Source organism: Dermatophagoides farinae, chromosome 2 (assembly GCF_024713945.1).
Source record: "Dermatophagoides farinae isolate YC_2012a chromosome 2, ASM2471394v1, whole genome shotgun sequence".
NCBI lineage: Eukaryota > Metazoa > Arthropoda > Arachnida > Sarcoptiformes > Pyroglyphidae > Dermatophagoides > Dermatophagoides farinae.
This window is the reverse complement of record NC_134678.1, coordinates 3,845,623-3,858,424: the sequence shown is the minus strand read 5'-3', so window position 1 is coordinate 3,858,424 and position 12,802 is coordinate 3,845,623. Positions and strand designations below refer to the sequence as shown.

Sequence of the window (12,802 nt, the reverse complement as noted above, 5' to 3'; positions counted from 1 at the left end):
ATTTCTGGACGATCACTATTTTGCCCGATAGATGGCAATGACGGCCGATGCAAAAAAGGTCAATCATAAATCATCTCCAGGGTGGTAAAAAGTCTGATAATCATCATCACATTCTAATCGCAATATTAACAATATATCAATTGCTTCGCTCTTAACTTACGATTCATATTTTCAACGAAATCAATCACCATGTTTACTGGAATACCAAAACGTTTTTTCATTCAGGCGGCTACTTTTCATCATTCAATACGAGCACTTTCTACATCACCCAAGGTAAACCACCAGAACGGCTCCAATATATTTCATTTCTAACGTTTTCGCTATCAGATCAATTCTAAGGTCACTGTTCTAGGTGCTAGTGGCGGTATCGGCCAACCTTTATCGTTGCTTTTGAAACAAAATTCGTTGGTCTCCGAATTGGCTTTGTACGATATTGCTCATACACCAGGTGTTGCGGCTGATTTGAGCCATATCAACACGAAAGCTCGTGTTGCCGGTTTTGTTGGTCCTGATCAATTGGCAGATGCATTGAAAGGAGCCGCCGTCGTAGTTATACCAGCCGGTGTTCCACGAAAACCTGGAATGACTCGTGATGACCTATTCAATACGAATGCCTCTATTGTACGAGATTTATGCGATGCTGCCGCACGTAATTGTCCCACCGCTTTTATTGCCATTATTTCAAACCCGGTCAATTCTACGGTACCGATCGCATCGGAAGTGTTTAAAAAGAATGGTGTTTATGACCCAAACCGTATATTTGGCGTGACCACATTGGACGTTGTACGTGCTAACACGTTTGTAGCCGAAGCAAAAGGCCTTGACCCAGCTACAGTGAATGTTCCTGTCATAGGTGGTCATGCTGGTATCACCATCATTCCATTATTGTCTCGTGCGGAACCATCGGTATCATTTGGTGATGATAAAGTTGATGCATTGACTAAACGGATTCAAGACGCCGGAACCGAAGTGGTCAAGGCTAAAGCAGGAACGGTAAGTTATGAGAATACTTATATTAATAACGGACATTATAACCGAGATGTTGATGATCCCAGGGTTCGGCTACGTTATCCATGGCTATGGCTGGAGCAAGATTTGCAATATCGGTATGAACAGTTTTTAACCCATTAATTAATTAATTAATTATTTATTTATTCACACAATTCAAACCTTTTTGTCTATAGTTGTTGCGAGCATTAAATGGAGAACAAGTTATCGAATGTTCGTACGTCAAATCGGATGTTATAGCTGATTGTAGTTACTTCTCCACACCATTACAATTGGGCGTAAGTTCGATTAATGATTATTGTAAACGACAACTTAAACTAATCCCATCTAATATATACTAAAAATCGGCTAGCCAAATGGTTTGGCCAAAAATTTAGGCATTGGCAAGATAAATAAGTATGAAGAAGAGATGATCCAAAAGGCGATACCAGAATTGAAAGCATCAATCAAAAAAGGAGAAGATTTTGTCAGCTCTAACTAAACCAGACCTCTTTCAACCGGCACATAAAAAATGTGGCTGAAGGATTGATTGTTTGTGTGTATGAACTTTTGAATCGCAAAAATGATTATTTTATTGTTAAAAATTATCATTATTATTTAATTTTTAATTATAATTATTATGAATGAATCATTGTTTGAGCGATCAATCCAATCAATAAATGAATGAATGGATGAGGAGGATACAGGAGTTTGTTAGGCAGTGTAGTGTATACAGATAATGAATGATTTATCGAGATCAAATTGAATATCCGACCGATTCTGGTCAAGAAGTTATAAAAATTATATTCGAGGCACCTGATATGAAGGACAATCGACAAATTCTCCAAAAACTATTGGGTCTATTTTGTGAGCACCCAAAAAGAAGCATAGAGATCGTGTGTGAGAGCAATGGGCCAATAAAGGTATCCATTGGTTTTACACAAACGTTTGATCAATTTGAGAATTAATGAAGAAAGAAAGTAATCACATATAACTTGTTTTGGACGGATGGAAGCGGTTAAATGGCCTCTTCAATCACAATCGATGGGTTAGGAGTTGATACGGCGACAATTGTAATTAAACTAAATTTTGTCAAAGTCATTCCCAGCAATGGGGTGACGGTGGTAATTCCGATGGATGAGCAACGGTTGAACTAGAAATGGGCGGAAAAAACGATGAATAAATAGCGATAATGATAGAGACAAGACATACCTGGCAAAGTTTTTAAATGAAGCTGATAATGGATTGATACAAAGAGGCACCTGATTCGATGCTAAACATCGTTGCATAATCTCTTTGTGCAGACGTTCTGTTCGTGACAATAGCCATTAGACACAATATGGATAAACCGATGGACAGCACCTACCTTTCACGATTTGAACGGATGTCAATTCTTTTTCGAATGAGTTGTCGAATGGATGAGGAGAAATGGGCTCAAGATCGTTGCAGAATCTACGTGTATCACCATTAACGGTGTAACAACATTTGCACATACACGAATGGTAACGTGCTCGACCTTCGGATAAATAGGGATGGTTTAACGCTGTGGTTGAATTAATGCGTTTGTCCTGCATTAGGTTAATTTAAGTAAGAATTATGGAATTTAGTCAACTATATTCATAAATGATTGTGTAGCTTACCGGATTAAAGGTGAGCATTTGACAAAGTAGGTGTATGGTTTCGTTGTTGGCGTGATTAGACAGTTTGGTCAATGAGCTCAGACGATGTAATTTTATCGGTTGTCGTAGTACATGAAGTCGAGCGGCTTCACAAGCGTAACGCATATCATCCAACGATGGCGTGCCCAAAAGATCAGTGATCAATTCTAGCTATATGGTTAAATCAATGATTATGGGGTAAGATTAATCTAAAGAGATTTTCATACCTGCTGTATCGGTGTCTGAGCTTGGAACAGAATTCGTCGACCCAATAGTTCGGCAAATATACAGCCGATAGACCACATATCGATAGCTTCATGATAGTATTTGGCTCCCATCAACAGTTCCGGTGCCCGATAGTATTGCGTAACCACTTCTTGTGTCATTTTGCGAGAACGATCATTCTCTTCGACGCGTGCCAAACCGAAATCACAAATCTGGCCACGATTGAAAGAAATATTTGGCTTAAATGCTTAATTTGAATGTAGGTGCTGGAGCTTACCTTGAGCAAACAATTACTGTTGACAAGTAGATTGCCTGGTTTAATATCACGATGTAAAATCTTAGCCGAATGTAGGTATTTCAGGCCACGAAGCATTTGATAGAGGAACACTTTGATATGGTCAGGAGTTAAAGGTTGTGATGAGACAATAATCTTGTGTAGATCGCTTTCCATTAGCTCAGTGATAACATAACTATCGTTTCAACATATTAGGCATATAGGATTTTACTTTCTCTTCAAATCTTTACTTACATTTCTTGGAAGAAATTTATCAGAGGCGGCTGAAGTATATCCAATGCAGACAGTACCTAAATAAAACCGATGATCGTGAAGCGATTATAAAGAATGAGAAAGTGATTGCAGCTTATACTCACATTGTCATGCTTGAAGAATGATAACATCTTGATCTCACGAAACACGCGTTTACTCGATATAAGATTTTGAAATACATTTGGCATCTTCTTTAAAGCTACACGCTTACCGTCTCGAGGATCAGTGACTGACCTATGGGGGATATGCAAAGAGATTAGATTTGAATTTAAAAGCGGAAGTCTCAGTAAGCCTCAATTATTTGATACTGGTTCAATTTGTTAAGTATGGAACTTATGGGCAAATAGCATAATAATGGAAAAATAGACAGCTATAGTGAATTTGGGGATAACCTAGATGGCAATCCATATGTGAAAAATTAACTGCTTGTTTTCGCTCGATTCAGTTCGATAGACTCATTGCTCATACTCATAATCAGGCCATCCATGACCAGAATGTCAGGCGACAATCTCAATTAATCGATTGATATAATCCACTCGATTAGATGCAAGCATATAAGAGCAATATTTGAAATTAAAAAGGACATTGACAATTCTTACCAAACAACACCAAATGCTCCATAACCGATAGGTCGATCCGGTGGTAAATCGACAACGCTACCATTATTGTTACCATTTGAATGATGGTGGCCATTGTTGTTCACTTGGGGATGAATTTGTGAGGCCGCTGATGAATCATGAATATGGTTGTTGTTGACCAGATTATGGTGATGGTATCCACCACGGATTATGTGATGATTATTGGTATTTTGACCAAACGATGAATGGACAGAATGATGGTTGTTGTTGTTATTTTGATGATGATGCTGATGATAATCAGGATGATGCACAAGAAGTGGAGTTGTGGTCATTGGACCTGGAATCGAATTTGTTGACGTCCCTGCAATTGCTGGATTGTTCGTCGTAGACGAAGCAACCGCCGCTAATGCATAATAAGATTGGGCAGCAGCAGCAGCTGCTGCCGCTGATAACATTGCTGATGATGAGAATTCAAATGTGATTGATGGTGATGATGATGAACGATGATGATGATGATGATGATGTGATGTTTGAGCATTCGATACCATCACATCATATGAAACTTTAGGTTCCAGAATTTGTTTGAATGCTCAGTGTGGTATATCAAACCCAATGCAGCCGTCAAGACAAAGGATAGCTTTAAACTCGATTGTGTATATCTGTCACAATCGAACACAATGTGGCCTCGTGAAGAAGCTGTTGTTCACGATGGACACGATAAACAACAGTGTAGATTGAGACCAGCAGGAGAAATGGTTTTCTAACTGCCAATGAAAACGAGACAAAAAATCCAAGCAAATGCTCGTTAACGAACAAACAAGAGCCAATTCGAGCGTCAAATCTCGTTCTCTTTCTCTCTTTTTCTCGGTGTACGATCAGACTATACGAAGACCGACCGAACCGATCGGATAAGGCCTAGCTAGCTCAATAGAAAAGGGGATTTTTCTCTCTTGTCATCTACACTCAAAAAATAGGAAATTTTCGTACTTATTTTCTCTATTAAAAACTCTTCCCATTATGTATTTTTTTTACCTCGATTTCAACTTCGGTTGTACAAAGTCTACCCCAAAATGGGGGTCTATTATTTTGAGTGTACACTCTAAAAAGTAAGGATCGTAAGTCAAAGAAATGCAAAATGGGAGGAGCTTAATTTTCACGTACATTCCATGTACAGTAACGTATTTTTTGAACGTCTATAATTTCGAATATTTAAATTTCGCTCCAAATTTTGTCTCGCGATGATGTTCCCGGCAACTTTCTTTGTTTGAGTGTATGTAGCATGCGTGGTATTTATTGACGAGGATGAGGACAGAAATCAGCAGCCGAAAAAAATTCAAATCATCAATCACCCTCGAAAATCGACCAGCTTTTTTACGAAGGAGCGGCATATGCAAAAAATTTATCAATGCCGCTACCAATTCTGGTGATGATGTTGCATACGAGATTTTTCCGATTCGTTCTTTAAAAATAAATTAACGAACTTGCAATCTATGAAAAAAATTGGTTTTTGCCATTTCGATTGTTTTCAAAAAACATGGTAACTTGGACTTTGATATTATTCAAATGAAATAATAAAAATTAATAAAAGTTTTTGATTCCGAAATATTATCATTCATAAATTCGATCATGAAAAAGACAATTAAGATTGTTAATGATGAAATCTATTCAGATTGTGAATGTAAATTAAATGTCAATACATAACATCTGAAGTCTGGTAAATACAAATATAATCGGATGGGATCGATCAATTTGTTCTTAATGAAAAATGTTTATTATCCAAAATCCGAATTTCAACATAAATATCATAATTCAAGTGAAATAATTTTGAATAATAAAAGATGTCGATGTTGAATATTATTATTCATGAACTCGATCATGACAGCCGATCAATATTGTTGATGAAATGCTGGTAAACGACGAAAAGAACTTGAAAGCTATCGACGAAATTTCTATCATCGATATTTGGATAATCGTTATTATAATTATTATTATCGTTTTATTCTGGATAATGATTATTATTGCTTTCGAAATCTGTATAATAATCGCTCGAACCATTCACACTATCGAAGGAATATTTATTGACAATGTCTGGTTTGCGGGTGATGGTGTGATTGCCCATTCTGGAAAATGTTTTAAATCAAATATCCAAACGCCCAACGTATTGATTGAGATGAGTTGTATTGTTATGGCCATCACGTTCATCAATATGCCAGGTTTGATCATGTCGCTGATGTTCATTTTGAGGTATTCAAATACGATTGCATTCGGCGGCTAATGAAAGAAATAGATTCCATTCAGAATTTGTGACTCAACAAAAACTAAGCATAGACTTACAGTCGACACTGGGAACATGAACGCAAACGAAATACAGATAGTAACCGGTATCAAGAATCTCAATGGATTGATGTTCATTTGAATAGCCTACGATAGTGTGGTGTTGCATATCAGGTCAATTGCATGAAAATTTCAACATTTAAAAAGTTTACCAATTTACTGACCACCGGCAAGATGACATTGGCTGTAGCCACATTACTTGCCATTTCGGTAATGAATCCGCTAAGAATAGCCAACACGACCATGGTTACTATGGGATCCAGACGTACCTGTCTCAATTGATCACTGAACCAACTAGATAATCCAGATTTCTGGAGTTAAGAACCAAAATAGTGTGTCAAGTTCGATGAGAATCGTTCGATGTGATGACAAACCTCGGTACCGTAAGCTAATGCGAATCCTCCGCCCAGCAAAATAATTACGCCCCAAGACATTTTGGTCTTAACTACGTTCCAACATAGAAGTCGTTGAATTTTGCTGCTTGCATTTCCGTTTGACGCATAGAATTGATGAAAATTGGCCGGTATGAGGAACAACAACACTGTGATTAGTATGGCTGGTGTTGCATCCTTGATGTTCTAAATGAATTAATCATCAATAAATAAATATAATAGTCATCATTAGAGACAGATACTTATGGCATTGAGACATAAGATTATCACTAACATGTGGATTTGAGGAAATCAGTTCAGCCCATCCAGTTATTATCTCTGGTTTTCTTGAAAACCAAAGTGCCACCAGAATGATAAAGAATGTTAGGACACCGTATTCATGAAATCTATTCAAAAATCGGTCATATTCTCATTGGTCAAGTCATTACCATACTAAACTTACGTCATTGGACCAAGATCTGAATATTTCATTCTTGCTGACTGTCTGATACATTGACTAGCCTGTTGAGTGTCAGTGATATTTCTGTCAATATATTCAGAATTGTCGAAGAGAATGAGTTTGAATCATGTCAAATAAAATTTAAAGACTAGTTGTTTTTACGAATACTCACTTTGAAGAACGAGCGTACAGTAGATATAGTAATAACCATGCGGCAATTATAGTCAGAAATGCTGATGGAAAAGCATAGAAAAACCAAGAGGCAAAACTTATATCTATTTTATAATCACTAATCGAAACGGATGTATTCATAATGTTCGTATGTAATTCATGGTTAATGGTATTTGTAATATTAACTTACTTGTAAAATACATCTTGGAACACTAAATTTGTTCCTGTACCAATTAGAGTGGCCGTTCCGCCAATATTGGCTATCATTCAGCATTAATCGGATAGTTATTTAGAATTTTTTTTGAGGAAAAATCATCACTTACCCGAATAAGCAATGGACAGAAGAAAGGCTTTCCGTAAATTTTTCTACACACACACAAATCTAATATCATTCGTTACGTCAATTGAATAAAAAACTTACAAGTCTTTTTGAAGAAGTATCCAATTTCTTATCTTCATCACCATCTTTTTTGTTTGAAAGTTGTTCAGCATCTTCGGTAGTGCGCTGTTCAATATCATCCTTGTTCATAAGAGCTGACCATCAGAGTTGATAAGATGGCGACAATGTAACAATTTCAAAGTGTAAAATTAATTATTAATAATATGAATATGGTAACTTACCTAGCTCATGAAGAATGTCATCTACTATTGGTATCATCATGGCCGTTGTGGCCGTATTGTTGATCCACATGGATAGGAACATTGTGGCAATCATTACGCCTGCCAACAACAATGGAATACTTGAACCAAACCATATAATCACTTTGAGTGAAATCCGATGATGGAGATTACAATGTTCAAGTGAGATACCCATCATCAAACCGGCAAAGAACATCATATTAGCTGCTTTCATGTAATTCTGACTTATCTCTTCTGTTCTACAATCGGTCATGGCCACAATTTCACAGAGTGGTCTGTCAAACAAATTGATTTTTATAAATAACACTTACGTAGCAATTTCCAATAGCGGAAACAATGCGACTGGAATCAATGCCGTTATGTAAAGATTGATTGGTTCGAACATCCAATAAAGGACCATTAGAGCCAACACATAAGCGCCCATGTTCAACTTTACATCAATAAATAGGAGAGAAAAAAAAAATTGATTTGTTATTCATACCAGTAACACATGATTACTTCATTACAATACCTTATTATTCAAATCATACAATAACGGAGATAAAATAATTGGAACAATTAAACCAAATATGACTCGCCAACTTTGTCGCAATATGGCGCACCATATAGCCAGTTTCGATCTTGTCTCTTCATCGATCATCTTTATCTTTTTCCAATTAATCTGGTCACTTTCTATTGGGGAGTCATTCGAATCGATGAGTCGGTGAACACTTGTTGATTCAAAATGATAAAAGTTAAAATGGAATTAAAAAGTTTGAATGTACACGATCACGTTCCAAATAACGACGGCTGGCATTTGATCATCATTCAATCGTCCAACCAGATTAATGCTCATTACCTTAAAAAAAATCGGATAATGCAACAACATAAAAATCCTCATCAACAAGAAAAAAAATGTAAAAATCCTCAATCCATAATTTTAATGACTGAGTAATAAAAAAAAGATTATTATAGATGGTCATATAATCAGTAGATCTAGACATAGAAAAATACATTAGGTTTTGCGTTTCATAGCACCCTCATTGCCAATACATTCATCAGTTTTGGCCAATCATTGTGGAGAAAAAGTTTGAAGAATTTGCCGTTTTGTATGAACAATTATCAAAAATAAAACTTTATTTGTGATGCTTTCTATACAATGAACAATTAACCAGGATTTATTATAACAATTTTTAGATATTACTTTCAGGGTTACTGGCTTAACTCAATTGCCAAAATATCGCTCTATCCGGTATGATACAGGTAATGATCACAGAGACCATTAAGAATGGGTAGTTTGTTTTTATGTTCAGTGATCATCACGATCATCGACGACCCTAGGATCAACATAATCATAAGCAGCTTCGGCTTCTTCTTCATCATTTTGGAACAACCGCTCTCTGTGCTCGGGATGAACAGACGAATAAAATGAGATAAGGAAATGTATTCACATACAGAAATACATACAAGAAATAAGGCGTCTTCAATAGCCTAAAACCAAACCGTCGTGGGCATACTGTTTCCAGATAGTAGTAAATATGACCAACGGCGATACCCAACAGGTCTACGAGAATCGAATTCCCCAAAATGAATGAGAAACCAAACAAAACCCATGGGAGATAAGGAGCGTGAAAATGAAAAAGGCCAAAGAAGCTCATAAGGACATGTTCATTCTGACGGCTCCAAACATAGACCAACATTATAGTGAATGCGTGACCCAAGAATAAAAGATTTACGAAAAAGCCCATTATCTATATAGATCAGAATAAATCAATGAGTGTGATAAAAAGGGAAAATAGATGATCAAGGAAATAGAAACATACACACATGAGTGAAGCACCAATCAAGAACATGTAACAAAAATCGGCAGTCCTGGAACGAAAAGTACCCTCTTCAAGCATCGCACAATGTCGATAAGTGAATATTATGTTGAACATGAAACTGAAACCCAGTGGCCCATGAAATAGGAATGTCGTAACGAGGCGCCAAATCTGAAACTTTTGAAATATCAAATTTGGATTGAAATAAAGCTGAAATGGTGAGACTAGTTCCAATTGCTAGATAAGTGATCATATAATTAAAATAATACATATAATTCTAATTCAATTAAATCACAATTACCACGGCCAACGTTGTCAGAACACAGGCGGTAGTATAGGCCCGGGTTACCGGTGGCATCGACATATAGAACTGTAACAATGTCGGTAATTCGGCCATTTTGGTCTTTTGTTTTCCTACGTATATATTCAACTAATGTTAAAGATTAAAAGAATCAGATGTCAGACGATCAAATTTCCTATAAGGCGACGTCAGTAAATTTGCACGACCACTTTTGTTTATGTCTATTGGCACGCAACATCATGCTTCGAATGCCAAACGCTCTAGTTGTATCGAAATAGTCAAATTGATTCTTTTCAAACACATTAACATGATGATGATTTGATGCAAACAAATGGATTAAGAAATCAAATGATTAATGCATCAATTCTTAATCAGTTGATCATATATATGGGTGATCATTTATTAACAATATACAATCATCATTACATTTAAATTTAAATTTAAACATGGCTTTAAATTTACAGTCAATGTGGTCGCTATCCTTGTATAGATTGAAATTGGAGCTGCATAGTAAGTGCTTTCTGTTTGACGATGAGATTTTTCACATCTTCGAATGTTGTTGAACTATTGATAGCTCTTTCTAGATAGTCGATAGCTTGGGGAAAGTTTTCCAACTTGGTGAACAAATCGGATAGCATCTCGTAGGCAAAACTACATCTGGAATCCAATTCCAATGCTTGGTCTGAATGGAGTATTGCAATAAAAATTATAATCATAGTGATGATATAGCTATTTGAGCTTACCCAGGTTTTCTTTGGCCTTATCGAACGAATTTTCCTCGATGCAAATGAGAGACCGATAAACGTAAAGTGTAGGATCATCGGACTCATTATCTAATGCTTGCTGGACAATGGTTGATGCATCGCTAGTTTTGTTTTCGCTTAGCAAAATCTGCCCATTTCATTCATCAAAAAATTAAAAAAAAATTTAGGTGGACTATTAAACAATTAATTGATACAGACATACCTGAAAATAGAGCAACAATAGCTCGTTACAGGTTGAAAAACGTTGAATTTGCGATTTGAATTCTGTTAATAAATTTACAATAAAAAACATTCTTACAAATACAAAGATATTAATTAAAAAAATGATACACACCTTGGATGATCTGTTCTTTTCCAATAAAATTATTAGTCATGATACATTGTTGGTATTTTATGTACAATCGTTGTCCAATGGCAACGACAAACGATGGATCCAATTCGATGGCACGTTTTAGATCTTGAGTTGATTCCTCATATTTCCGTTGAACAATATGAAGCTTGGAGAATAGAATTGGATATTAGAGAGGAAGCATATTCGTCCACCGAACTTACCTGCGATCGAACATAGTACAAATCAGGGTTATCATTGTCCAAAGCGGCTGCATCTGTCAAATAATGTTCAGTTTTTTCAAGTTGATTATTCTGTAGCGAATGCTCGGCCAATTTGAGTAATGCATTCACTTTATAATCAACATGATCGCTTGTATCTATCAGTCTCATCAATCGTTTCCGGCCATCGTCATGTTTGCCAATGTACAGTTCGATTGTTCCTAATTGCAACATTCAAAATGTAAATAAGCATGATCCGAATATAGACAATCATACCTTTAAGCAACGAATCATCTTCGTTTAGATCATCATCACTAGTCAACAATTGGCTAATGATTGAATCATAATCATTGCCCATTATTTTTTTTCCTAGTTGTTTCAATGGATCTCGAGTAAATTTATTCAAAATATGTTTGAAAAGATATTTCTGGAATGTATAGACGCTACGTTTGGCCATCACCTGTTCGGCTCGTTTGTAAGCATATTTTTCCATACATTCGGAAAGGAGATTCATGTAGTCGGAATTCTGAAACTGTGATAAATTAGATGCAACGTAATAATCATAGCAAGCATCTTCGTAATTGACCATTATTTCATATGCTGCATAAAACATTCATTAGTCATGAAAAAATCGATTGAGTATACCAACCTTTACCGCGACGAAGATAGGCTTTAACATAGTATCGATCATATTCGATGGCTTTGGTCGAATCGTGGATCACTTGCTGGAATTGTTTCATGTGTTCATGACAGGCAGCCCTATTCTGATAGAAAGTGGACATTTCTTTACGCTTGTCTGGTGGACACAATTGTATTGCTTCGGTATACATCTTTAATGCCTCTTCATAGTTTTTCGTACGGAATAATTGATTGCCTTTATTTTTAAGTTCTACCGCTTCAATCAATCTAATTTTCATCTGTTTAGGAATAATCATTAAGCTTTATATAAAACTAACATGGTATACTAACCGGATCTCTCACCACCTCTTTCGTTTCATCTTTTTTCTTTCTCTTTGATTTTCCACCATTATTGTAATAATAATAGTAGTAAAGACATAAACCGGAGCCAATAAGAACCGGTGTGGCCAATAACATCAATTTTATTCGATTTGATGACATTAATTTTGATGGTAATCCCGTTATAGTGAGCATCGTTTTACTTGAAATTTATTCAATTTTCGAAAAAAAACTTTTCACAATAAAATGTTGTCTATAGACAGATCGTTTAACAATCCAATCCAGACAGCTAACAATAAAGTTAATGTTTAAAATTGGACTGGAACTCAGAAACGATGAGAATTAAAGTAACACATGTGTGTGTTTAGAAATGATCATAGAAAAAATGTTCCCAACAGAGAAATTTGATCATGGGTTGAAAAAAAAATTTTCTGGCAAATCTGGCAAAATATAGCGCGCCTC

General features: G+C 36.0%; 5 protein-coding genes across 8 annotated transcripts; 1 reads left to right on the top strand and 4 right to left on the bottom strand.

The window, feature by feature from the left end:
- The first annotated feature begins 31 nt into the window (after window positions 1–31).
- Mdh2 (malate dehydrogenase 2) lies at window positions 32–1,636 on the top strand. Its single transcript, XM_047060503.2, has 5 exons — window positions 32–273; window positions 328–993; window positions 1,056–1,106; window positions 1,185–1,286; window positions 1,361–1,636. The coding sequence occupies exons 1-5, from the start codon at window positions 190–192 to the stop codon at window positions 1,487–1,489; spliced, it is 1,032 nt and encodes a 343-aa protein (XP_046916459.1). The 5' UTR covers window positions 32–189; the 3' UTR covers window positions 1,490–1,636.
- On the bottom strand, window positions 1,554–5,014 carry nmo (serine/threonine-protein kinase nemo). The gene is made up of 9 exons (XM_047060395.2): window positions 4,017–5,014; window positions 3,522–3,651; window positions 3,400–3,455; window positions 3,148–3,340; window positions 2,873–3,082; window positions 2,628–2,816; window positions 2,354–2,555; window positions 2,200–2,296; window positions 1,554–2,140 (listed from the first exon to the last, which is right to left on the bottom strand). The coding sequence occupies exons 1-9, from the start codon at window positions 4,541–4,543 to the stop codon at window positions 2,086–2,088; spliced, it is 1,659 nt and encodes a 552-aa protein (XP_046916351.1). The 5' UTR covers window positions 4,544–5,014; the 3' UTR covers window positions 1,554–2,085.
- Window positions 5,015–5,514: 500 nt separating this feature from the next.
- Window positions 5,515–8,946, bottom strand: LOC124496805 (Na(+)/citrate cotransporter). 2 transcript variants are annotated; one of them, XM_047060370.2, is made up of 13 exons: window positions 8,482–8,946; window positions 8,282–8,400; window positions 7,953–8,209; window positions 7,753–7,865; window positions 7,655–7,697; window positions 7,522–7,591; window positions 7,333–7,449; window positions 7,164–7,244; window positions 6,996–7,107; window positions 6,704–6,907; window positions 6,482–6,640; window positions 6,330–6,416; window positions 5,515–6,266 (listed from the first exon to the last, which is right to left on the bottom strand). In XM_047060370.2, the coding sequence occupies exons 1-13, from the start codon at window positions 8,608–8,610 to the stop codon at window positions 6,051–6,053; spliced, it is 1,707 nt and encodes a 568-aa protein (XP_046916326.1). In that variant the 5' UTR covers window positions 8,611–8,946; the 3' UTR covers window positions 5,515–6,050. The 2 variants fall into 2 exon arrangements, with proteins under 2 accessions (XP_046916326.1, XP_046916333.1); XM_047060377.2 differs by having other exon boundaries at window positions 6,494–6,640.
- A 108-nt stretch (window positions 8,947–9,054) lies between these two features.
- On the bottom strand, window positions 9,055–10,303 carry Der-2 (Derlin 2). Of its 2 annotated transcripts, none has more exons than XM_075735691.1 (4): window positions 10,065–10,303; window positions 9,773–10,006; window positions 9,417–9,700; window positions 9,055–9,349 (listed from the first exon to the last, which is right to left on the bottom strand). In XM_075735691.1, exons 1-4 carry the CDS (start codon window positions 10,164–10,166, stop codon window positions 9,259–9,261), a joined length of 711 nt encoding a protein of 236 aa, XP_075591806.1. In that variant the 5' UTR covers window positions 10,167–10,303; the 3' UTR covers window positions 9,055–9,258. The 2 variants fall into 2 exon arrangements, with proteins under 2 accessions (XP_075591806.1, XP_046916516.1); XM_047060560.2 differs by having other exon boundaries at window positions 10,071–10,302.
- A 144-nt stretch (window positions 10,304–10,447) lies between these two features.
- Window positions 10,448–12,718, bottom strand: Tom70 (translocase of outer membrane 70). 2 transcript variants are annotated; one of them, XM_075735689.1, is made up of 9 exons: window positions 12,661–12,718; window positions 12,353–12,572; window positions 12,033–12,300; window positions 11,660–11,983; window positions 11,387–11,604; window positions 11,169–11,331; window positions 11,037–11,098; window positions 10,814–10,961; window positions 10,448–10,752 (listed from the first exon to the last, which is right to left on the bottom strand). In XM_075735689.1, exons 2-9 carry the CDS (start codon window positions 12,533–12,535, stop codon window positions 10,547–10,549), a joined length of 1,572 nt encoding a protein of 523 aa, XP_075591804.1. In that variant the 5' UTR covers window positions 12,536–12,572; window positions 12,661–12,718; the 3' UTR covers window positions 10,448–10,546. The 2 variants fall into 2 exon arrangements, with proteins under 2 accessions (XP_075591804.1, XP_046916362.1); XM_047060406.2 differs by having other exon boundaries at window positions 12,353–12,718.
- Between the last annotated feature and the right edge of the window lie 84 nt (window positions 12,719–12,802).

Coding starts and splice junctions, on each gene's coding strand:
- Mdh2 (XM_047060503.2), top strand. CDS start 190: ATGTTTACTGGAATACCAAAACGTTTTTTCATTCAGGCGGCTACTTTT. Junction 274..327: donor CACTTTCTACATCACCCAAG/GTAAACCACCAG, acceptor TTTCGCTATCAG/ATCAATTCTAAGGTCACTGT. Junction 1,107..1,184: donor GAGCAAGATTTGCAATATCG/GTATGAACAGTT, acceptor TTTTGTCTATAG/TTGTTGCGAGCATTAAATGG.
- nmo (XM_047060395.2), bottom strand. CDS start 4,543: ATGGTATCGAATGCTCAAACATCACATCATCATCATCATCATCATCGT. Junction 2,817..2,872: donor CTCAGACACCGATACAGCAG/GTATGAAAATCT, acceptor TTAACCATATAG/CTAGAATTGATCACTGATCT. Junction 2,556..2,627: donor AAATGCTCACCTTTAATCCG/GTAAGCTACACA, acceptor AACCTAATGCAG/GACAAACGCATTAATTCAAC.
- LOC124496805 (XM_047060370.2), bottom strand. CDS start 8,610: ATGATCGATGAAGAGACAAGATCGAAACTGGCTATATGGTGCGCCATA. Junction 7,592..7,654: donor TCTGTCCATTGCTTATTCGG/GTAAGTGATGAT, acceptor GCTGAATGATAG/CCAATATTGGCGGAACGGCC. Junction 7,108..7,163: donor TCAGATCTTGGTCCAATGAC/GTAAGTTTAGTA, acceptor ATTTTTGAATAG/ATTTCATGAATACGGTGTCC.
- Der-2 (XM_075735691.1), bottom strand. CDS start 10,166: ATGGCCGAATTACCGACATTGTTACAGTTCTATATGTCGATGCCACCG. Junction 10,007..10,064: donor CAACGTTGGCCGTGGTAATT/GTGATTTAATTG, acceptor TCACTTATCTAG/CAATTGGAACTAGTCTCACC. Junction 9,350..9,416: donor TTGAAGACGCCTTATTTCTT/GTATGTATTTCT, acceptor TCCCGAGCACAG/AGAGCGGTTGTTCCAAAATG.
- Tom70 (XM_047060406.2), bottom strand. CDS start 12,535: ATGCTCACTATAACGGGATTACCATCAAAATTAATGTCATCAAATCGA. Junction 12,301..12,352: donor AAGAGGTGGTGAGAGATCCG/GTTAGTATACCA, acceptor ATTCCTAAACAG/ATGAAAATTAGATTGATTGA. Junction 11,332..11,386: donor TGTACTATGTTCGATCGCAG/GTAAGTTCGGTG, acceptor CTATTCTCCAAG/CTTCATATTGTTCAACGGAA.